Raw genomic sequence first — 22475 nt, forward strand, 5'->3', positions numbered from 1 at the left:
ACATGAAACTGTTTGATAATGCTGTCGTCACTACGGGTGCATGTTTCACTGCAGGATCATTCTGGACCAAACTTTGAGCCACTTGCCAAACACACAAATCCACAAACTTGAGGGATGTGTGCAGGCTGAGGCCACTTTCCTGTGTGTACATGTGTGTCATGGCACCTCCTGCACACATCCACGAGCACACAAGCATAGAAGAGAGATATCTCAGCTTTCTGTAGCTCCAGAGGATCTCCTGACATTATCCAGAGGGGCTGCATGTGACAACGCAAATATCAGAGTCAGTTACGACCGCTCTCCTGAGTTGTTCCTGCTGGTGAACTCTGAAGAATCCCCCAGTGAGTGCATGTGAGCAGACAGCAGGACTATGTCCAGAGCTGTCACATCTCAGGATGAAGAAGAGGAGCCGGACACGTGGAAGACGAAGACGTCCACTTGGAAACACGAGGAGATTCCAGATCTTCTGGTGATGAGGACGACGCCGGTGTGGATGAGATGTAAACAACAACACTGATCTTTCCACAGCAGAGTTTATACCTCATGTCCCGCCTCCTGCTGCTCTACAGGCTCCGCCCCTGCTGCTCTACAGGCTCCGCCCCTCGCCTGGATGTTGCTGCTGCATCACAAACACCAACTACACAACATGTCCAAACCCAATTGTGCGGACATTGTCCAGAGTTCATGTCTGAACACAGCTCAGGAGAAACCCTGTTGTTGTCTGAGAATTTCATCTCATGACCGATTAGACAAACCTGTCTCCACAGCAAGTGGCCGGTCCATCAGGAAGAGACAGAAACCCACTGTCTCTGGAATCACTCGCTCACTTACGCCTCTATGACCGACTCGTGTGTCGCTCTGGAGTTAGACTGGATTCGCCTGTGGAGCCTCGAACAATCTGGTTTGTTCACAGAGCGTCGCTGAGTCGCTCTACATTTCTCTCCCATCTCCAGCCCTCTCCCGGAGCTGTCCTCTCTGCTGCCTGTAATTGCACCTCTGTACCCTTCCTCCTCCAACTCCCACCACATGCTAAAAATTACACCATGTTGATGGGAAAATTACAATGCAGTAGTTGGGAGGGGGGGTAATTCCCTCGTCTGTGATCTGCTCTGTGCGACTGGTCCACGGGCACATGGGTAGAGATGTGTCGAGTGGGAACAGGCCATGTGAAGACATGTTGTCGAGGCCAGTAATTTACACACAATTACCTCAGTGAGATTCAGCCTCAGCATCGGACACACAACGACTACACTTCACATTGTTTCACAGTGGGAGGGAAATAAAACTGAAACACGTTTAAAAATAGGGATCCCCTCATTTAAAGCATTGTGTTCTCTTCAACTTCTCATCATCACGTCCATGGGCAATGGTTAAATGTGAAGTGGCAAATTTCCTGTTTATTCTCGGTGCGCTCTTTCAAAAGGAAGAAGAAGAAAAACAAGTGTTGGCTGTTCTCCACAGGAAGCACAAGACGTTTGTGTGGTCAAAACCCACAACACAGTGTTTCTCCCTCTCGTGCTCGTTAGAGGGTTTCATGTGGAAACATTATCGCAGAGCAAGATGAAGTCAGCAGGAAGATAACGACCATAAATGTAACAGGCTGCATCCAAAATCAATCACTTATCTCTTTATAGGGAATTCTCCATCTTGCAGAGCTGTCTTAATGTTTAGTGCCTCGTGAAAAGAAGTGTGTGACCGGTGGGCACTTACAGAGCAACACACACCATCATGCAATGTGCTCCTGATGTCCACAGGAGGATTCTACACTTTGTTCTCATCAGTAATATCTGAATTATCTCGAGGATTAAAGACACACTGGTTTAACTTTCACATTCCGGTTTTAAAACAGCTGGATTTGGGAAACACATTAACACATTTAAAATGTATTATGGGATTTTCCAACAGCTGACGTTATTGTTGTTTACACGTCAGAATCCCGTGATAATTATGTAAATAGAGAAAAGTCCCTGTACAGGAAGTGGGGACGGATGAGTGAAGGATTTGGACACAGCCTCAGTGTCGTATCCTCCAGTTCACGGGAGAGAAGGACGAAGGATGAATCTTCTCTCCAGCGTCTCATCCCAAACTTCATCTATCTGATCTGGATTGTGTCTGATTCACAGCAGCAGGGTCCAGGAGGCCTTCAGCTCTGCTTCTAGTCACAGTGATCATCACAAGTTCACAAGCTGCCTCTCCTCACCTACAGCAGCCTGAGAAGACAGAGCTCTGAGAGCAGGCGAGCAGAGGCGTTGAAAAGACCGTGATACAACCACATGTATTTATAGACGGATTCTGACTCTCCCAGATATTCTTATGTTGAATGTAATGATCTAGTTCACTGGATCAAAGGCCTTTAAAGCACTAGAAGTCCCTGGATGTGAAAGACAGAGTGAAATGATGCTCGTATGATGGAATGATAGCAGAGAGAGATTAATGACACATGATACTTCATCTCTTCATCAGCCGTTCAATCAGCAAAACCACCGACCACCATCGTATTGATTTGAAATGATGGGTTCATAGAGGTTAGGTCATGATTTCAGAAGCTTCATGAGACGCAGCTGCCCAGAGACACGAGCTCCACATCTGAGAGGGACTGTCAGTCAACTCCGTGTTAATGGAAGATATTAGAAGATATTTCAACAGTTGTACAAGATAGAAAACCAGCTTCTTGTTTGATTTATTCATTGATTATTTCTTCATAACAAAAACAAGCTTTGTTCAAGCTTCTACACTTTGTCAGATTTGATGTTTATTCTGACATTTCTGCAAACTTTGCTTTTCCTTCTCGCTCCTTGTCGGCTTTGATTTCCTGACAAATCAGTTTTTCTTCTTCCCAGAATCGAAACAAAGAGCTGGTTAATGTCTGAGAAGACAAACGAGACAGATGAGACACACTGTGCAGCGCATGTGTCCCCACAAACCAAACCAGTGTGATGGGCAGCGTGCACTCTGCAGAACCATGGAGCCGCTCGACCACGGGCCAAAGACCTGGTCCTCTGTGGCAACTGAAGAACCAGAGAGAGAGAGAGAGAGAGGGGGAGAGAGAGAGAGAGAGAGAGAGAGAGAGAGAGAGAGAGAGAGAGAGAGAGAGAGAGAGAGAGAGAGAGAGAGAGAGAACCAGAGAGAGAGAGAGAGAGAGAGAGAGAACCAGAGAGAGAGAGAGAGAGGTGGACGTAGACAATGTGATGGGCCAGTGTACACATGCATGTGCACACACACTCACACATGTACATGCACACACAGTCCAGAGCTAAGCAAACAACCCGGTGGAACAACACTCTGTGAGTCAGTGCCTGCATGATCCATTAGTAACTCTAAAAAACACACTGACCCACACAACAACAACTCTGAGACCTTTGCTAGCGCGACATCCACATGCTAAGAACACGGGTCTGGCACTGGTCTGTGATCTGTCACAGCAGTGGATCCTCCTGTCGTGGAAACCTCAGCAGAACAGATCAGGTCTGTCTGGGTGTAATTAATAACCTTCAGCATATGATGCACTCAGAGTTTAAATCATGACTCAACACGACTTTCATCCACTTTGAAAACTCCACAAGCGACAGGTGAGTGAAGAGCCCCCCCCCCCCCCCCCCCCCCCCGTGCATCATGGAAAAACCCTCTGTGGAGAAAGGGACCTCAGCTGGATCTGTGTTTACACTTATACTCTCCATCCCATCAACCACTGGTCTATGATCCACTGTACTGGGAATATCAGCGTAAAACAGACATAAGATCAAACTGTCACAACTTTCATCATCATTATTATTCACTAGAACCAAATGTCACATTTCTACATCCTACTCTAGAAGCTTCTGATGCAGAAAACAATATTAATAACTGGGAGTTACTGATTTCAGGCCTGCGATGTGGCACGATGCCCACAGGTGAGGGAACCAGCATAAGACAGGTTTGACCGGACATTAATCAGTCTCACGTGCATAATGCTGAATTATGCAGGTGGAGTGGAGCAGTCAATAATTAAGTGCGTCCGTGGGTGTGGGAGCGTGGCACTCGTTTACAGAGGAGGAGACAAGTGGGCCAGGAAAGCTAAGGTGTCCGAGGAGAGAATCAGAGGAGCATCTTCTTACTGAGCCCGCATGCAAATTAAATTCATTATTTAAAACTGATATTTATACTTTACATCCTGCAGCGTCAAACTGAGTTATATAAAGAGTCAGACGCTTTGCTTTGGCTTGTTGTGATGAAGTGTTTCAATAAGGAGTGAATGAAAAAGAGACAAATATGTTTATGTCAAGTTGTTAATGGATTCATGTGAGTTTAGAGAAGCAGTTATCAATTATTCACATGATCAATCTGCTCGTGTTTCATCGATCAATCACTCAGAGCCCGGAAGACTCTGAGTGATTGATGAAAACCACAAGTATGATGATGAGAAACAACAAACCGTTGCTTCACATAAGCTTAAACTATTTTTGCACTTATTTTAAACTTTAAACTTATATTTTATACTTTCATTGTAGAGCTGCTAATCTTTTTTATTTGTATATTTACTTTGTGAATCTTCAGAACAACACAATGAGATTTTAGGACGATGCTTTTCATTCTGTCTGACCGGTGACAGAAAGGTTGTTGAATCTCAAAATAATAGAAACTAACTTGTATACTTTTGTGATCATCAGTTAATCGATTTGTTTGCAATTTTCATTGATTTGTACCTTTAATAGTTTGACCTGTTTCATAAGCAAACGTAAACTCACAGAAAACAACAGGTTTGTTTTTCTCTCTGACACATGCAGGAAAGTTGTCATTTTAAAAGTTGTGTTTGTGTGATTGTGATGAGTGAGAAGTTATCTACAGCCTCCATGTGTGTGATGGGCAGCAGCTCAGTAAACACAGAGAATCAGTGCCTTGCTCAGGGACACCCCGGCAGCAGGAGAGTGTGTCTCCCTCCATCAACACAGACAAGGACCGGGAGAGTAGAAGCTCCGGAGGAGGAGGCTCACCTTGCTCCGGATCTGCCCGGAGGTCGACACTTTCCGGATCAGCTTCTGGGGGCCTTCCTGCTCCGCCTCGCTGTCAGAGGACTCGTCCGCGGCCCCGGAGCCGGCGACAGCGCCCACCACATGGACATGGATCCCCGCCGCGGACACCGGTCCTTTCTCCGGCTCCTGTCGAGGGGAGGAACAAAACCAGTCGGGGTTATTCGCCTTGTTTCCCCGCTCCGCCGCTCCCTTCCTCTCCGGGAGGCGAGCGCTGCTCCGCGGCCGAGAGGCGTCTCTCCTCGCCGTCATCGCTCCGGGTCTCTGTCGGTGTTCTCCGGAGCGTGTGTGGGCTGGAGCCCGTCACGGTGGGGATGGGCTCCACGGAGCAGGCAGTAAACTCCCCCTCCCCGCCCTGCGCACACGGCCCCTCCGCGGGGCTGCTGCTGCTGGAGGCTCCGGCCCACACGACGCGATATGACCCGGAGAAACCGCCTCGTGAGACCGCCTCGTCCAGCGCGCCGCCCGGTGGACGGGACCGAGCCGGAGGAAGGGACCGGGACCGGAGCTGACCCCAGCGGCTACTCGACCCCAGCCCCGCCGAGCAGCTGCTCCACACCACCCCCACATTCAAACTATAACTCACTGATTCTCATATTATCTAAGCTCTGGAAATAAATAAATTAGTTACCTTATATTTCGATTTATGATGTTTTAACCCACATCATATTTCATTATAATGCATTTGTATTCATAATAAACACATGCATTTACTTTACATCGATCCAAGCTGTTGGGTTTTATCTTTATTTTACAATATAACCTCCCAGGATAAGTCCTGATGTGGATATAAAGACAGAAATAAAGCTAGAGGTAAATAAATATCAAGATGTTTCCAAGAAGAAACAAGAACATAGAAGAACCCAGAACCTTTGATCTGAGGATAATGAAATAGAAGCAGATCTTCTTTCTCTTGAATCATATCTCACTTGAATCATATCTCTCTTGAATCATATCTCACTTGAATCCTTCTTGTTTTACTACATTTAAACCTCAGATCCGGACAAAGACAGAGGATCGAACCCTGGGTCCACTCAGACCATCAGCCCCAGTAGCTCGCTGGTTTCCTCCTGAATAACAAAGAGTAGAAAGTGTCCCCAGTGGACCGGGCTCTCTCACCAGTTCCTCCCAGGCAGGGCTGCGGGTGAAGCCGTACACATCCTCCATGGTGCCGGACCTCCGCTCTGTGCGCTGCGCAGGACTCGAGCACCGGAATCGGGGGAAGGTGGAGGAATGCGCCGCCTGCTTCGTCTGAGTGTCTCATACGGACTCGATCCTCCCTCCACCAGCACGGAGCTCCACCGCCACACCTCCGCCGCTCCACAGCTCCGCTTCTGCCGCCTTCTCCGCCTCCGCCTCCGCCTCCTCCTCCTCCGCCTCCTCCCTCCGAGAGCCGCCGAGGGGCCGAGCCGAGCCGAGCCAGAGATTTCCCTCCTGATTCCTCCCGTTATTCAATTTGTATGAGTTCACAGACCTGTTTCATTTATTATTCACATATATGTATTCAATGAATCTGGCTATTTAGCTTTTTATTATTATTTGTATTCTCTTTTATTATTCCATACTCTGTTTGACTATATCCAAGAGTAGTTTTCTGTACAGCAACATTTTTGTTGTGAAATATGCAATAAATAAATCATAAAGACTATAAAGCTGGAATATTGTATTCTATTCTCTTCCATTATATTATATTCCTTTCCATTCTGTTCTATTTTATTATTTTATATTCTATTCTATCCCAATACTCTACTCTATTATTGTATATTCTATTCCATTCTGAGCTTTATTATATTATTTCATGTGATTAAAAAGAGAACCAATAATTATTAATAATTCATATTTTCTTATCTTTATGATAAACATCATATTCTGCTCTTTCACTAAGTGTAAACACTGAGCCGGAACCTTCGAGACTCGTGTGAACAAACCCCTACGGAAGACTTTAGCCGCGGACCGCTCTGTCCCTCTCGTATTATCTTCCGGCTCTGACAGCAGCGGGCTGCCGGTGTTATGAAATGGGTTCGAGTCCGGACAGGTCGTAGCGTCACATCGGCCTCGTGGACTTTATTCATTCTGTGAGTTCGATGCCGAGGTGACGGAGGAGTTTAAAGATGCACCGACAGGTTCTGTGTCACCGGGGCGCCTCGGTCGTCGCTGCCCGGAGGCTGCGTTCTGTCCTGGGGTCAGTGCTGGGGAGAGACGCCGGGATGTGGAGAACACATGAGGTCAAACTCCTCAACACAGCCGCAGGTCTGTTAACGTCACTTATTATTGGTTATAACACGTTTAATAACACTGTTAATAACACACACAGCTGGAGACAGGACAGGTCTGTGTGTGGTAACAGTGAGACACACAAATACACGTGTTCAGTTACTTTACCTGGTTATAAATACATAAGTTTTATGTTTTATACCCAAACACAACGAGCTGACGTTTGTCTGATGGGAAGTAAAAGTAATTGTAACTGGGAATCAGAAGAATACTTTGACTGAGCTTGTAGGTGAAAGGTCAAAACCAGGATGTGTCAAGTCACCTCGTCCAGTCAGCAACAGGTTAACTTACATGACGTAATAATAATATAATATACATAACACATTAACTATTTGGTTTTTACATGACAGTTTCTATCTTATTCACTTCCTTCGATTCCAACATCATGTTTTTATGGTTCTACTTTCTGGTAAAAGCAAAAATTAATAATTTGATTAATTCTGAATGAATCACTTCCCTGAAGCTTCATGTCAGGTATAAATAACTAATAAGACCAGGAAAGCTAAGGGAATTTAACTTTTTATTCTATTAATTATACTAATAAACTTGTTGGGTTGTAAAAAACAAAATTAGCATCAAAATACCTTTTATAATCATATCATATCTTTTATAATTATAATGCTTATTAGCATTTTACACCTGTTCTTCTGTTAAAAGGTTTCAATATTTTTTCTACCTGAATAATTAATAATTCAGTAACTCTTAGTTGACTGAGTCTAAAACCTAAGTCTCTTCCGGTTTCTGACTGGACTTCATTTTGATCTGTACTTGTAATGAAGTGAAATCCAAACTTTGCTGATGATTTAAAACAGACATTAACGTTCTGTAGTGTTATAACTTTGTTGTGTCAATAAGTTTCCTCTTCTTTCTGCAGGAGACACAGTGACGATCGGAGAAATCTCCTACAAACTGAAAATACCTCGGAATCCAGAGCTTGTTCCTGTCAAACACAGTATGTTGATTTTATTAAAGTGTTTAAACTAAACATACATCTGCATGAAATGAAAGGAACACTATGGTGACAGGTAAAACAAAGGTCACTAACACTTAGTTGGGTTTTCCAGTTTCAGACTCTCTACCTCAGACAGTGGCTCAGCACCTACGCTGGATCATGCAGAAAGACCTTCTGGGACAGGACGTGTTCCTCATCGGTCCCCCGGGACCCCTGAGACGGTCCATAGCCATGCAGTACCTCGTGAGTACACACGTAATACACAGACTCACACACTCTGTTAATCCTTTAACATCTGGAAGGGTGAAGCCAAGTTTTTACTTCTCATTAACCAGGAATTGACCAAACGCGAGGTGGAGTATGTTGCTCTGTCCAGAGACACCACCGAGACGGACCTGAAGCAGAGGAGAGAGATCCGCTCGGGGACGGCCTTCTACATCGACCAGGTGAAGTCTTTATGAACCAACGAGAAGGGAAATGAGCCCACGTCTCAGTGAGAAGCTCCAGGTGAAGCAGGGGGAGGGGATTGGTCACAGCTGAGACTCGTTAGCCAATCAACTAGATCCAAAGGCAGGAGCTGAACTTCCAGAGGGGGGGGGGGGCTTCAGGAGAGAAGGAGCTGAGCTGCAGAGCTGGACCCCAGCAGAACTTACTGGCACTTCAAGTTGCATTGAGATTGATGTTTGTTGAGTTGGAAAATAATAAAACAATTTAAAATACAGTAGAGAAGACATATCTATAATGATAAATATCTCACAGCTCCTTTGAAAACACACACAACAATGTATATTTATAAAATGACAAAAAACACTATAGACATGCACAATCAGATATAATATTTACATGTGCAAACATCCATTCACCAATAAGTACCAACAGAAGGATGAAAGTACATTGTGTGATGAATATGAAGAAGGATGAAAATAGTCTGAGGACGATGATGATGCTCATCCCTGCTCTCAGGTTGTGTTTCCTGTAAAATGATCTAATTTTGTGCAGAGTGTCCATGTTTCCCTGTGTCTGAGTTTGAGCAGTTTCCAAACCAGGTGGTGGTACAGTGAGTGAGACCCGTATGACCTCAGTGCCGTTGATATGGGTGAAGCTGGGAGTCGGGGTGGAGCTCCTCTGTCTTCTTGGTGCTCCTGGTGAGGTTGTTAGAGGTGGTGTTAAGCTTCTCTGAAGTTGTCATCCCTCTCTGGAGTCGACTTGTGACCTCCAGCCCCATGTCCCCTTCCATCGGACCAGTAGATGTTGGAAGAGGCTCGATCCCCATCAATGTCTCTTCTCCGAGCTCTGAGAGTCACAAATAGACTTAACCTGACGCCTCTCTGTTCTCAATCACTCCAGGATTTGGATTTGTGTTACAAAAGATTGCTGGAGTCAAATGAACGTGGGCAGAAGAAGAGACACAAGAAGGAGAAGAAGAAATGTAGCTGAAAACAATCTAATTTAAACTCATGACTCATATAAACACATTAGGTTCATTACAGCTCCAACTGAGAAGGTTGTGTTTCTAAATTTCCGCTTTACACAGGCTTGACTAACCTTATTTAATTTCTTCATCCTTTGGATTATATAACATTAAGTCGCACATTGTGATCCATGATAATTACACTGTAAATAACTGGTAAAATGGTTAAAAACAATAACTGACAGTCCTTTGTATTCTCTTCTTCTTCCCGTGTCAGTAACACATTACGTAACATCACAACTCGCCCCCCCGATCCTCTCTGTTCTGCTCCGTGCCACGTTTTGATCGATGAAGCTTTATGCAAACCTACGCCCCCCCCCCCACTCCTGGAAGTCAAGTCACCATGGAGAGCAGCTCCTCATTACCCAGCCTGGTTTCTGTGAGCAGAACTTTCTGTTCTCCCTTCGTCTCCAGAAGAGAAATGATTCTGAAGAAAACACAAAACATAAAATCCACGTAAGACCATTAAAACCTGTGACTGGGCTTCGAGGATCGAGTGGAGACCAATGAGGAGAAGCTGTGATAATTAACACTTGCTCAGTCAGGTCATTATCTGCAGCTAATTAGCTCACGGCTTCATTTGTGTAAAAAAAAAAATACATCAGTTGCGTAACAGTTCAAAAACCACCTCCATGGAAACAGGGGGAAGCTTTTTTTTTATTTATTCTGAGACTTTACACGTGAACCTGAAAAACTCACACGTCAATAACAGCTTTAATTCTCATTATACCGTTATACTTTACTTGTTTATTGGACAGTGAAAGAAGAGAGGTGGCAGGAAATGAGAGGGAGAGATGATCTGTACTAATTGTCCATGTTCAGACTTGAGCTGCGGACGTTGTGGTTCATGGTCGGGGTTCTAACCCCCGGGACACTCGGGTGCCACAATGAACCAAACATTCCCTGAAACATTAAGAAGCTCACACATCTTCTGTTGTTATGTTTTAACATTGTCTTGACTCCTCGCAGCAGTTGAGCTTCCTCCAGGGAGACGCTCCACTGATCTAAACGCGAACGCCAGCCAACCGCTCGAAGGCAGCGCTGTTCAGCCCCCCCTCCCCCCCCCCTCGCCCCCCCCCACCGCTCATCAAGATCTAAACAGGTGTCGTCTGTTTCCATGGCAGCAGCTCATGAATAGATCCGACATTATCGATTGCACTAATAAGTGTGAAGAGAACGTGTGTTCCTCAAATCCTCGTGGAACATTGTGCCATCGAATGAAATGTGGGCAGAGTGTGTGTGTGTCTGTGTGTGTGTGTGTGTGTGTGTGTGTTTGTTGGCTCACTAGATGGAGTTGATTTTGTCCCGTGGGTGCGATTAGTTCTGTACATGAACGCATCATCGTCCCCGACACCTTTTTCGTGTGAAGAACTGAAAACGTGTGCAAATAAGGAAGATTTGCTCTTGAAGAATGTTTTCATATGACAGGAGGTGTGTGTGTCTGTGTGTGTCTCTGTGTGTGTGTGTGTGTGTGTGTGTGTGTGTGTGTGTGTGTGTGTGTGTCTGTGTCTGTGTGTGTGTGTGTGTGTGTGGTTGTGTTCGAACTAGAACATCCAAGTACTCCTCTGGGCCCTGCGCTGATTTGCAGCCCTATATTCAGACTTTTTGTGGTTCCCTGTGCTCACTCTGTTCCCCCCCCCCCCTCCCCTCTCCCTCGCCCCCCCCCCCCCCCCCGCATGAAGGATGCAGTCACATGGATGTAATCGCGTGCATGTCGTATTTTTGACATCTCCAGTGGTCACCTCTCTCCAGTTAGCAGGCTCTTACGTAACACAGCTTACCTCAAACCCCGCTGCTCATAATTCTGTTTTACAGTAATAGAAACTGTGTAAAGCAGAACTGTGCCTCTGCAGCAGTGAGTTGGTTCAAAGCCTCCGAGCTGACTGAGCAGTGGTGGTGACCCCCGGGGACATTTTGTTTTCATGTTGTAAGTCTCATGAACTCTTTATCTCAGGAACCCTTCAAGGGTTTAATTGAGGACAAACTGGTTAAGTGATGACGTTTAATACCCAAAAGGTTCAAGTTTATCTTCACTGTCACATCATAATATTCAGAAATGGGTTTTTTTCTGGCCATTATATAATCGTTTAGTGGCGGAGTGCTACTGAGAGATGCTATTTCTGGGTTAAACTAAATTAACCAGATTCACTAATAACCTACATTAAAATAAATGTCAGATGCAGCATTTTAAAATAACTGTTATTACTTAAAGTGTAAGAACTGGAGTGGAGGGAAATGGAGAATGAAAAAATGTCACTTAACACAAAACTGTGTTGTGTAGAGCAGCAACAATTTGTCGTAAAACTGAACACAACCTTTATCCACGTCCAGCGGCTGCAGATGCATTTTGACCGCAGCTCAGAGCTTCTGCATTATCCCACGATAATATTATGTTATATATTAAGAATTATAAACATTTGTCTTCTATCCATCGGCTTCTCTCTAACATCCATTGCTAAGTGGTTGCTTAATGCTTGTTAGTGTGTGATGGGTTTGATTCCCCTCAGCACAGTGTCAGGAACACAGAGCCTGTCTGTGCTTCCCCGTCTCTCTCGCCGCCCTGCGTCACTTACATTTCTAACAATTATCTGATTACAGCGTTGGTGCCCAAAATGGATCCAGAGTTAAATTTAGAGCATCTGGTCCCCACTATAGTTTTATAGCTCTGCTTCCCACACAACCTGCCACGTATTTACATGTTAACCTAATTACATGGCCACTCGCGCTGCGGTCCACCCAGACAGCTAAAGTTTCCTGCCTCTTGACGTCAGACGTGCTTTTTGATTTCTGCAGAAATGTGCGTCCACACACACACAGACACACACACACACACACACACACACAGACACACACACAGACACACAGACACACACAGACACACACAAAGACACATGCTTAACCAAGCTGAAGTAAGTTTGATCCCTAATTGTGGGAGCAGAAATAGGCCTTCCTAAAACAGCTGAGACAGTTTGGAGGCCTGGTTTGGAGGAGCACAATAAGCGGAGGACATCCTCAGGAAAGGCTTTATGGAAAGCTCATTTTGTTATTAGATCACGAGGAGCTGGATTTATAAAATGGTTTCAGCTTCGACAGCGTTCACACAGGGTCGGAGGCTGTGTTGGACAATAGAGGAGCAGATTTGACCTGAGCTTGAACTGATTGGCAGGATTAAGAGTTAAGCCTTCAAATTAAAACCTTTCCTGATAAACCAGCAGCTACCCCACAAAAAAAATGATTCAAAGTTCCCTGATTGCTCTCAACTTTTAATATTTGTTTTCCCCCAGTGTGCTGTGAGGGCGGCAACACAAGGCCGAGTCCTGGTCCTGGAGGGGCTGGAGAAGGCCGAGAGGAACGTCCTGCCGGTCCTCAACAACCTGCTGGAGAACCGGGAGATGCAGCTGGAGGACGGACGCTTCCTGATGTCGGCCGAGCGCTTCGACAAGCTGCTGCAGGTCAGAGCAGAGCACACGCTAACGTCATGTAGAGCAGCTGAGGAAACCCTTCCCCCTGCTGATTGCACACGCTCCTGCCTCCTCTTCATCACGGCTCTTCTTCATGAAGCTGCGTCACACCGGAGCAGTGAAGCTTCTCACTTCTTCTACGCTGCTCTTCCTGTGTTCCCTCTTTCTATAAATACCTTCTCACACTCAGTCATGTACCTACAGTGAAAGGAAGGGTTGGAGATTTGTACGTTGATGTATTTCAGGAGCACACCAAGGAGGAGCTGGATGCCTGGAAGATCGTCCGAGTGAGTGAGGACTTCCGGGTCATCGCTCTCGGTCTCCCTGTCCCCAAGTACAAGGGCAACCCGCTGGATCCTCCTCTGCGCTCCCGCTTCCAGGCCAGAGACATCTATCACCTACCGTTCAAAGTCAGTCCTGGAATCCACAGATTTCTTCACTCCAACAACATGAAACATGAGCGGGTGGGGAGGGGGGGGGATTTGGCAGAAGGCGACATTGTGTTACTTGTTACTGAGTCATCCACTTAACACACGTCCAGAAAGAAGTTCCAAGGAAGTTTATTTCCAAACACAGTTGATTTATATTTTCAAGTTTCGGGAAACGTGAAACGTAAAACTTTCAAAATACTACTGAATCCTTTGTTGAATGTCATGTTTCACTGACTAATGGGTTAAAAATGAAGATTTCACAGTTTATGCTGCTTCATTTTTTTTCTTTTTTATTGTTGCAACATCTATTTTGGGGATTTCAAACTTTCCCCAACATGTTTTTCAACTCAGTTGCACAAGTGTTCCTTGAAATGTCCTAAGTGCATAACCCTGCAGCTGTTGCGTCTGGATATTATTGTCTCTTCAGGACCAGTTGGAGATGTTATATACAGTGGGACCAAACATTTCTGCAGAAAGGTAAATTCAAAGTTCTATTAGTGGAGCTAAAAGCTTTTTTAAGGGGCTTTTTGGACAAGTGTGAGTTTTCGTGAGACACTTACTGTGCAGCGCTTGGTTCCGTCCCGTGTCAGGGTCTCCCAGCTGCTCTCCCTCGCCACCACGCTGTGCTCCCAGGAATCCTCCGACCTCGGCCTCCCTGACTTCCCTGTGGACAACCTGCTGCCTGCCCTCCACGTGCTGGTGAGAGTCCAGACAGGAGAATCCCTCTCTGAGGAACAATAAAGAACAGAGGGCAATTAAAAAGATTGCCCTCTCTGCTCCTACCTTCTGGTCAATTAATACGAGTGTCTAATGTTTTTCTTTTGCAGAACGCCTTCCCCATGTTGTCCTCCCAGCAGTTGGTCCAGAGACTCTACCCCTACACCAGTATATTGGGAAAGGATGGCCGCACAGCTGTAGAGGGCGTTCTCAGTGTAAGTCGAGATGTGAACCACCAGTAAAAGTGTTGTTTGTCTGTTTGTGAAGTCGATGAGATCAACATTTCAAATGCACGTGTTCTGTGGGATTGTCTCCAGAGATTTGAGCTGCTGGACGGTCGGCGTGTTCCGGCTCCTGGTTCCATCGTGAGTGTGTCAGCGGCGAGGGACACCGAGGGACGCGCTGACGTCACGTTACGCATCAAAGACAAAGACGTCACGTTCCAGGTAACGGTCGACAGGCTTCAGTAAAACTAACGCTCCAATTACTACCTCTGCAAGGAGGGACAGTGAAAACTGCACTGGTTGCTGGAGGCTCAGAATCTGTGGTAATTCTAGATTATTCACAATATTCCACCAATTTGACACAGAAAGTTTTCTCTGCTCTAATCATCAAATTATGAAGATAAAAAAGTGTTTCAGACCGGACGGGGTCAGTGAGTCACACGTGTCCCAGACGTGTCTGTTGTCCCACGGCCTCACAGACACGTCTTCTGTCCCTCGTCCTGCAGGTTCCAGCCGGGACCAAAGAGCCACGTCCACCAAGCAGCAGCCCAAACTTCATCAGCACGCCGAGCCACTCCCAGCTGCTGTCGGAGATGATGCAGTCCCACATGGTGAAGGACATGTGTCTGATAGGAGCCAAGGTACCGGACACACACGATGCACTGGGACCAGCTCACACAGGCTGAGTGGGATCGCTGGTTTTAGTAACAATCATCTTTGTGTTTTCCAGGGTTGTGGCAAGTCAGTGCTGGCCAGAGAGTTTGCTGAGATACTGGGATACAGCATGGAACCAGTGATGCTCTACCAGGTGAGCAAGCTTCACTGATCTGTGTCTTTCAAAGATTCAAATGTTTTGATTTTTAAAGTCTGGAGCCATCTGAGTTTATTTACTGTGAAAATACCACAGAGGAAGTGATGCAATAGTTTGTAAATACCAGTCAGAGTGTTCCTTTATGTGGAAGCACCCAAATAATTAACTAAAGTCTCCATCTACCATCTGTCCAGCTTATGATTTGTGTTATAAAGAATAAGGTATAATCATTTTCAATTACTTTCAACAACATGAGGTCATAATATGTCTTTCATTTACATCGTTCCATGTTGAAAGTAAACATAGAAGCTGTTACGCTCTAGTAATAAATATGTTTGTGGGATATATGTTTATTTAGTAATACACAGTTTTATGACCTGTGATGTCACACAGTAGATTTCAACCAATGGGGAGAGAGGAGGGGCACGGACTGCACACAGCGGGACATGGGTATTTTTATGAAAGGAGACCTTCTGAAAATAGAAAACATTTCATGAGAAGAAAATCAGATTCTGTTTCAGCTGAAGTTTCTCTTGTCACACTTCAAACTTGTTGAATCCTCTCATTATCATTATAAACGTACTAATCAGATTTACACAGTGAAATAATGTGCATTGAAATCACTTTACTGATTGAAGATTCTGTGATAAAATCCAAAGGCCGAATGAGAAACACAATCCAAGAGAATGGAGGCATTTAAATATATATATATATATACTTCTGTTTATGCAAAAATTCCATAAACTGTGTGTGTGTGTGTCAGTGTGTGTGTCAGTCAGACTGCCTCTGTGGAATGTGGTCAGCCGGGTGACGACCCTGCAGGAAGTGGCTGTGCTGCAGCTTTATGTATTAATGCATCATGCTGCAGCTTTTTTTAGCCGCCTGAGGTCAGAGGTCACTTGTGTTGCGGGAATTGTGGAATCCTGCGCCAGGCCATTCGTCATGTCAGCGCTGACAATACCAATTTTGGAAAAGGAAGTGGCATTCTGAGCAAAAGAGAGGAACATAAATATTGAATCATGTAAAAGTGAGATTTATTTCCGACCTTAAAACCTAAGAGATAAATAGCATCCTGAACTATGCTATGATTGGATTAGGCTAAAGAATGCAAAGCAAAATACTTGAGTAAATGTATTTAGTATCTTTCCAGCGATGTGATAATCACATTAAGGAGTTAGAAAACAGCAGCTGTTACATAACTCGGTCGAGAACACGGCTTTTACAACAAGAGGCGTAAAAACCTCCAAATCAAGTCTGTCCCTTTAGGACGAGGGACATGTCCTCCACTTCAGGTTGGTTCAAACAACACAAGAGATTAAATAAGTCCATTTAATAAGAGGATTTAACTCTTCAGTGACCTGCTGGGTTTGACTGACAGAAGAAGAGCTGCAGTGATCACAGGTTAAATACACAAAGTATGGTGCATCACTCACACCATCTTCATCCCCATCATCATCATCCTCATGATTGTGCAATATGTTAAACACAGAGCTGGTTTCTGATATAAGATGTCCTCTCTCTGTGCAGCGGCTCACAGTTTAGTCACTGCCTGGAACGAATTGTGTAACGCCGCATGTCCTCCCGCCTCCAGCCTGCGTCTCTGCCATGACACGCTGGCCTGAGAGCGAGTGTGACAGTCGTGCTGCGCAGACGTTTCACCTCTAACAGAAATCTGCCATTAGCTGTTATCTGTAAGGCCGAGATATCCAGTCTAGCAGCGGGGCCAGACCATGTGTGTGTGTGTGGGGGGGGGGGGGGGCAGTTAGAGGAGAGATCCAGTGTCTGATGACATGAGACTCTCAACTAGTTTCATCCAGTTCCACTGTGTGATATTAAACAAGCTGCTGCACAGAACATCTCCTGATCTCAGTCCCTGCACCTCCCTCTACGTTGTCCCTTGATTTCCTTCCACCTCTGGCTTCGTGTTCACATGCACTGACCCCTCATCTCCTCCCTCCTCATCTCCTCCCTCCTCATCTCCTCCCTCCTCGCTCCTCTCTCCCTTCCAGGACATGACAGCCCGGGACCTCCTCCAGCAGAGGTGCACCCTCCCGAGCGGGGACACGGCGTGGAGGCCGTCTCCGCTGGTCACGGCTGCCATCGAGGGCAAGCTGCTGCTTCTGGACGGGATCCACCGGGTCAACCTGGGAACCCTGGCTGTGCTGTCGAGGTACTTCAGTCTGAGTTACCTGCTGTTATCTATAGACACACACACACACACACACAAATGCACACTTCAGCTCTTTCCTCTGTGTTTTGTGTCTCAGGTTGCTGCACGACAGGGAGCTGGATCTGTATGATGGGACCAGGCTGCTGAGGTGGGACAGATACCAGACTCTAAAGGAACAACTGCAGCTCAGCGACGAGCAGCTGCAAGAGAGGTACACACACAGACACACAACTCAGGACACTGATGATTGTGGGTTATGTTCAGGGAAAGGTATTTTTTAGTACATTGTCCCCAGTGGATAAACTGCTTACAGGTGTGGAGAGAGATTGATGACTACAAGCAAAAGAAAAGAGTTAAATAATTGAAGAATAGGTAGTGTGTTTATGTGTGTGTTTGTTTGTGTGTGTGTGCGTGTGTGTTTGTGTGTTTGTACATGTACATTCGGATTGTGTATAAAAACCCACCTAAGCTGGCAGGAAGGATGTTTGTGGTGGGACGTCTGGGCTGAAGTGAACCCACTTCCTCTTCCTCCGCTGCTGTGGCTGAGACTCAATGTGTGTGTCAGTGTGTGTGTGTGTCTGTGTGTGTGTCCACCAGGATTTAATTATGCATTACAACACAGGTTTCAGTTATTCTAAACCGTGCTGTTTATCAGGAACACTAATGGTTGTTAGTTTCCTCTATTTGCTCTCAGACAGCCTCGTGTCTTCACGTCATGGATTCAGCTAAATCTAATTCCACATCCTAAACTTGAACTAATCCTTGAAACCAGTCTTGAAGTAAAAATGATTTTCTGGATATTGATGTTATTTGCTCCTGATGAAGCCACAAGTTCCTGTCCATGTGTTGTGATGTGTTTAATATTTGCGATGTCTATATAACCTGAAATGCTCACGTGATAGCGATGGCTGTGATTGGTGGAGCTTGTTGTCCACGACTGTAAAAACCTGATATCAGCTGTGATAAGATCATTCTGTGTGACATCACGTTTTCCACTGAGCGACCATGTTGGCGCTTTCTAACATGAGACCGTTTTTTTTCTTGAGTTAACGAGGTTACATTTAAGAAGAAGCATGAAGTCAATCATTAGCAATGGTTTATGGGATGCGTAGCTCCTTCCAGTATTTGTCTTTCTCTGAATCAAATGTTCTACGATTCTTCTTGGAGCTGGTCGGCCTGTTTCATAAGAATCATCAGAGAAATCAATGGAGGAAAGAAGTGGGACATTTATTTCATGTAGTTGACTGTGAACTGTCCAGTGATGGTGAGTCCGTGTCCCTGCAGCAGCTGATGAGGTTCTCCAGCTGTAGAACCGTCCAGCTCAAGGTTGTTGAGTCTCAGGCCTGGCCTCTGACCTCTGACCTCTGACCTCTGACCTCATCATCCTGGTGTTTCCATCCTCAGAACTGCTGCTCACTCTTTCTACAGATGCACAGATTCTGCACATCCAGAGCAGTTCCACCTCTTCATGCTTCAGAGACCGACGCAGCCTTGGGCAGCGGATCCACACATTATGGATCCAGTCCATGTTGTGCTGATAGTTAATGTTTCCCATAGAAACAAATAGAAAGCACATGGTGGAGCGGCTGACGTCATCGGCTCAGTGGATTGTTTCTGTTCACCAATCGGATTTGAATTAGAGTTGGCAGCCTCGTTCAACTTTGATGCTTAAATTAAATTTATGAGGCTGGTGACATGTTGGGACAGAACAGAGTGAAGAGGAGACACAAACAGAATCCAAACTAGTGACAGACAGGGTACTGTTATGTCCTAATAACACAGGACTCTGATCTCTACATGTATGAAACATGTAATGATGCTGGTTAGCGTCTGTCCTGTGTGAGGGGGGGCGTCTGTGTGGGGGGGGAGATTGAGACGGACTTTGCTGTCCTCTCGAATCAAAGAATCACTCAGACAGCTGTCAGAAGTCATGCTCCTGTCCCTGACATAGATTGGATTGGACACACACACACACACACACACACACACACTCGCATATCACACAACCGTGACGACCACCATGTGCACCTGCACTCCACATCTACTTGAACACGGCGGAACAGATGTTCCTCCACTGCTAATGTTGAGTTGTGTGTGTGTGTGTGTGTGTGTGTGTGTGTGTGTGTGTGTCTGTCTGTGTGTGTGTCCTCTCAGGTCCATCCTGCCCGTCCACCCGTCCTTCAGGGTGCTGGCCCTGGCGGAGCCCCCCGTCCTGGGGGCCGCTGGAGGCAGCAGCGGAGCTCAGCAGTGGCTGGGCCCGGAGCTGCTCACCATGTTCCTCTACCACAGTGTCACCCCGCTGGCCAGAGCAGAGGAGATGGGCCTCATACAGGGACTGGTAAGAGACACACACACACACACACACACACACACACACACACACACACACACACCTGCACACACAAACCACAACTGTCCCGACAGCCGATCTCCCACCAGTCATCACTTGTTTTGCTGCTCAACCTCTGACATGAGCAGAGCAACATTTACAGCAAAAGACAAACTAATATACAACTGATCAAATGATTCAGTTGGAGAAAAAAGAGGTAAAATAATCAATCTAATGTTATTTGTTTAGCCAGTTGTCACAAATACGAACAGATGAATATATTTGTTGTTTAATTCCACCTCAGTTCATCTTCATCACATCCTCTTCATCAGTCTTTTCCTTTCATCTCTCAGACGCCTCATGTTCCAGTGGAGGCAGCGGAGCAGCTACTGCACCTCACACACAGCCTGCGCCAGACCAACGACCCCACAGTGAGTGTGTCTGTGTGTGTCCTACCCGTTTGTTTATGTCTGTGTGATCTAAGTCATTTATTTGTGCGTTGTGTGTGTGTGTGTGTCTGTGTGTGTGTCTCCAGGCCCAGTCTCTGGCCTCCTCTCTCTCCACCAGACAGCTGCTGAGGATCTGTCGTCGTCTCTCTCAGTACCCGGAGGAGAGCGTCGCTCACGCAGTCAACAAGGCCTGTCTCTCCAGGTCTGTACACACACACACACACACACACACACACACACACACACTCACACAGACACACACACACACACATACAACTATGTGTTAATGTGGTTTCGGATTCATTGTGAAAGTGCCGTATAAACAATATGCTCAGTGATTGTGAACAGTAGTGATTAATTGTGTGTGTGTCTGTGTGTGTGTGTGTGTGTGTGTAGGTTCCTGCCCAGCTTGGCCCGAGCCTCTCTTGAAAAGAGCCTCACCAACTGCTCCATCCAGGACAAACCAGATCCTGCTGAACAAACTCAGGATTACAGCTGTAAGTTCCAGTTGCATATAAAATAAAATCATCCAGTCAATGTTTCTAGATATAATTCATAGATAGTTATGAGTTCTTAAACCTGAGACTTGTTTGTGTCATGAGTCAATATGTTTCCTGAATTAGATTTTTGAGAAGCAGGAGAGATGTTCTCCAGATTCTCATCCAGTAAACCTCCCAGTGCCTGACCCCCCCCCCCCCCCCCCGTGTCTCCAGGTGTGGTGAAGGACGGTGTGTTGACCATTGGCAACGTGTCGGCTCCCATCTACAGCCCCAGTGAGAAAATGAAGGTTCCAGATGTTCTCTTTTATGACAATCCCCAGGTGATTACACATCCACTCACACAAATACTTTATATACTTTACATGATCACATACATGTTGGTTTAAACCCCTCAGCTGATTCTTATGAGTCTGTAACTGTAAAGGAACATTTCCAGGACATGACCCACACATGAGGGCAAAGCACTGGATTAGAAACAATAAAGAATAATCCAATGACCGGTGTGTGTGTTCATCACTACACAACATTCACATCCAGTAAGATCACACACCACCGAAAAGCCCAGTCCCATCCCCTTCAGCTTCAATCATCTCTTTTTCTGTTATTATTAATATCACTCTGTCCTCTCTGCAGTGTTTGATTTCATTTCATTATGAAGGATTCTGCTTTTAGTTCTGGTATTAACTATATTTCCCAGGGTCACGCTCTGGTTGTTGCTGCCTCAGATTCACTGGAGCCTCAGATCTCAGTCACATCTGTCCCAGGTCCCTCAACTGACCCGGGTCGGCCTGGATGAGGAAGCAGTGTGACTTTAATTCAGTGCCTTGTTCATGTCCAGCAGGAAAACAGTTGATAGTGGTTTAACTTATACAAAAATATAGGAAGGAAATTGTACAGTACAAGCCTCACATCTGGATTCAGACAGATGTGGAATTTATCAGTTGTTGTAACTGTCAGACACAAGAAATACGACAGCCACACCTTCTTCATTAACGGGAGAGTTCACCCAGAAAATAAAATTCCCTCTTTATCTACTCACCACTATGACGATGGAGGGGGGGGGGGACTAGGGCTGGAAAATTCAGTTTACCCCTGAAACTCCAGAAGTGGTTTGTGGACTCGAACGCTTCACGCTCGCTGTGACCGAACCACCGAACCACCGCGGCCCAAAGAAGAACCAGCTCAGGAAACGACACTCGGACATCTTCTGGTATCACTGATGACGTGATGTGACCCAGATTCAATTCTTCCCCATTCTCTCTCTCTCTCTATCTCTCTATCCCTCTATCTATCTATCTATCTATCTATCTATCTCTCTCTCTCTCTCTCTCTCTCTCTCTCTCTCTCTCTCTCTCTCTCTCTCTCTCTCTCCGTCCTAATTTTGAGTGGACGAGGAAGAGAACAGGGAGGATGTCCTACTTTGGGACTGACCTGCTTTCTTATCTTCACAAACACACACCGAACATGAGAGAAGGTCCCTCTGGGTTCAGTCTGTGTTTACCTGAGTGTTTGTTCCTGCAGCACATGAAGGTGATGGAGGACATGCTGAAAGACTTCCTGTTGGGAGAGCACCTCCTCTTGGTGGGCAACCAGGTGAGTGACGTGGGATCACATCAAATCCGCAGGGAACCGGCTGCGATCCCTGTTTTGAGGGGGGGGGGGGGGGGGGGGGGGGGGTGA

General features: G+C 45.9%; 2 protein-coding genes across 3 annotated transcripts in view; one reads left to right on the plus strand and one right to left on the minus strand.

The window, feature by feature from the left end:
- Positions 1 to 6264, minus strand: part of dgkh (diacylglycerol kinase, eta) — a 41481-nt gene extending 35217 nt beyond the window's left edge. The window contains exons 1-2 of the mRNA XM_053440293.1: positions 6126 to 6264; positions 4971 to 5135 (exon numbers count right to left, since the gene is read on the minus strand). Coding sequence (XP_053296268.1) covers positions 4971 to 5135; positions 6126 to 6173 — 213 coding nt within the window. The 5' untranslated portion in view covers positions 6174 to 6264. The remainder of the gene's footprint in view (positions 1 to 4970; positions 5136 to 6125) is intronic.
- Positions 6265 to 6966: 702 nt separating this feature from the next.
- The window catches only part of vwa8 (von Willebrand factor A domain containing 8), a 40275-nt gene continuing 24766 nt past the window's right edge, over positions 6967 to 22475 (plus strand). For both annotated transcript variants that reach the window (XM_053440531.1, XM_053440532.1), the window contains exons 1-20: positions 6967 to 7256; positions 8155 to 8232; positions 8345 to 8475; positions 8568 to 8678; positions 12988 to 13155; positions 13410 to 13574; positions 14023 to 14072; positions 14186 to 14294; positions 14423 to 14527; positions 14630 to 14758; positions 15043 to 15177; positions 15267 to 15344; positions 17357 to 17517; positions 17615 to 17728; positions 19672 to 19855; positions 20200 to 20277; positions 20382 to 20497; positions 20692 to 20792; positions 21009 to 21115; positions 22317 to 22388. In XM_053440531.1, the coding sequence (XP_053296506.1) occupies positions 7118 to 7256; positions 8155 to 8232; positions 8345 to 8475; positions 8568 to 8678; positions 12988 to 13155; positions 13410 to 13574; positions 14023 to 14072; positions 14186 to 14294; positions 14423 to 14527; positions 14630 to 14758; positions 15043 to 15177; positions 15267 to 15344; positions 17357 to 17517; positions 17615 to 17728; positions 19672 to 19855; positions 20200 to 20277; positions 20382 to 20497; positions 20692 to 20792; positions 21009 to 21115; positions 22317 to 22388 (2331 nt within the window). In that variant the 5' untranslated portion in view covers positions 6967 to 7117. The remainder of the gene's footprint in view (positions 7257 to 8154; positions 8233 to 8344; positions 8476 to 8567; positions 8679 to 12987; positions 13156 to 13409; positions 13575 to 14022; positions 14073 to 14185; positions 14295 to 14422; positions 14528 to 14629; positions 14759 to 15042; positions 15178 to 15266; positions 15345 to 17356; positions 17518 to 17614; positions 17729 to 19671; positions 19856 to 20199; positions 20278 to 20381; positions 20498 to 20691; positions 20793 to 21008; positions 21116 to 22316; positions 22389 to 22475) is intronic.

Source organism: Pleuronectes platessa, chromosome 14 (genome assembly GCF_947347685.1).
Source record: "Pleuronectes platessa chromosome 14, fPlePla1.1, whole genome shotgun sequence".
NCBI classification, from domain to species: Eukaryota; Metazoa; Chordata; class Actinopteri; order Pleuronectiformes; family Pleuronectidae; genus Pleuronectes; species Pleuronectes platessa.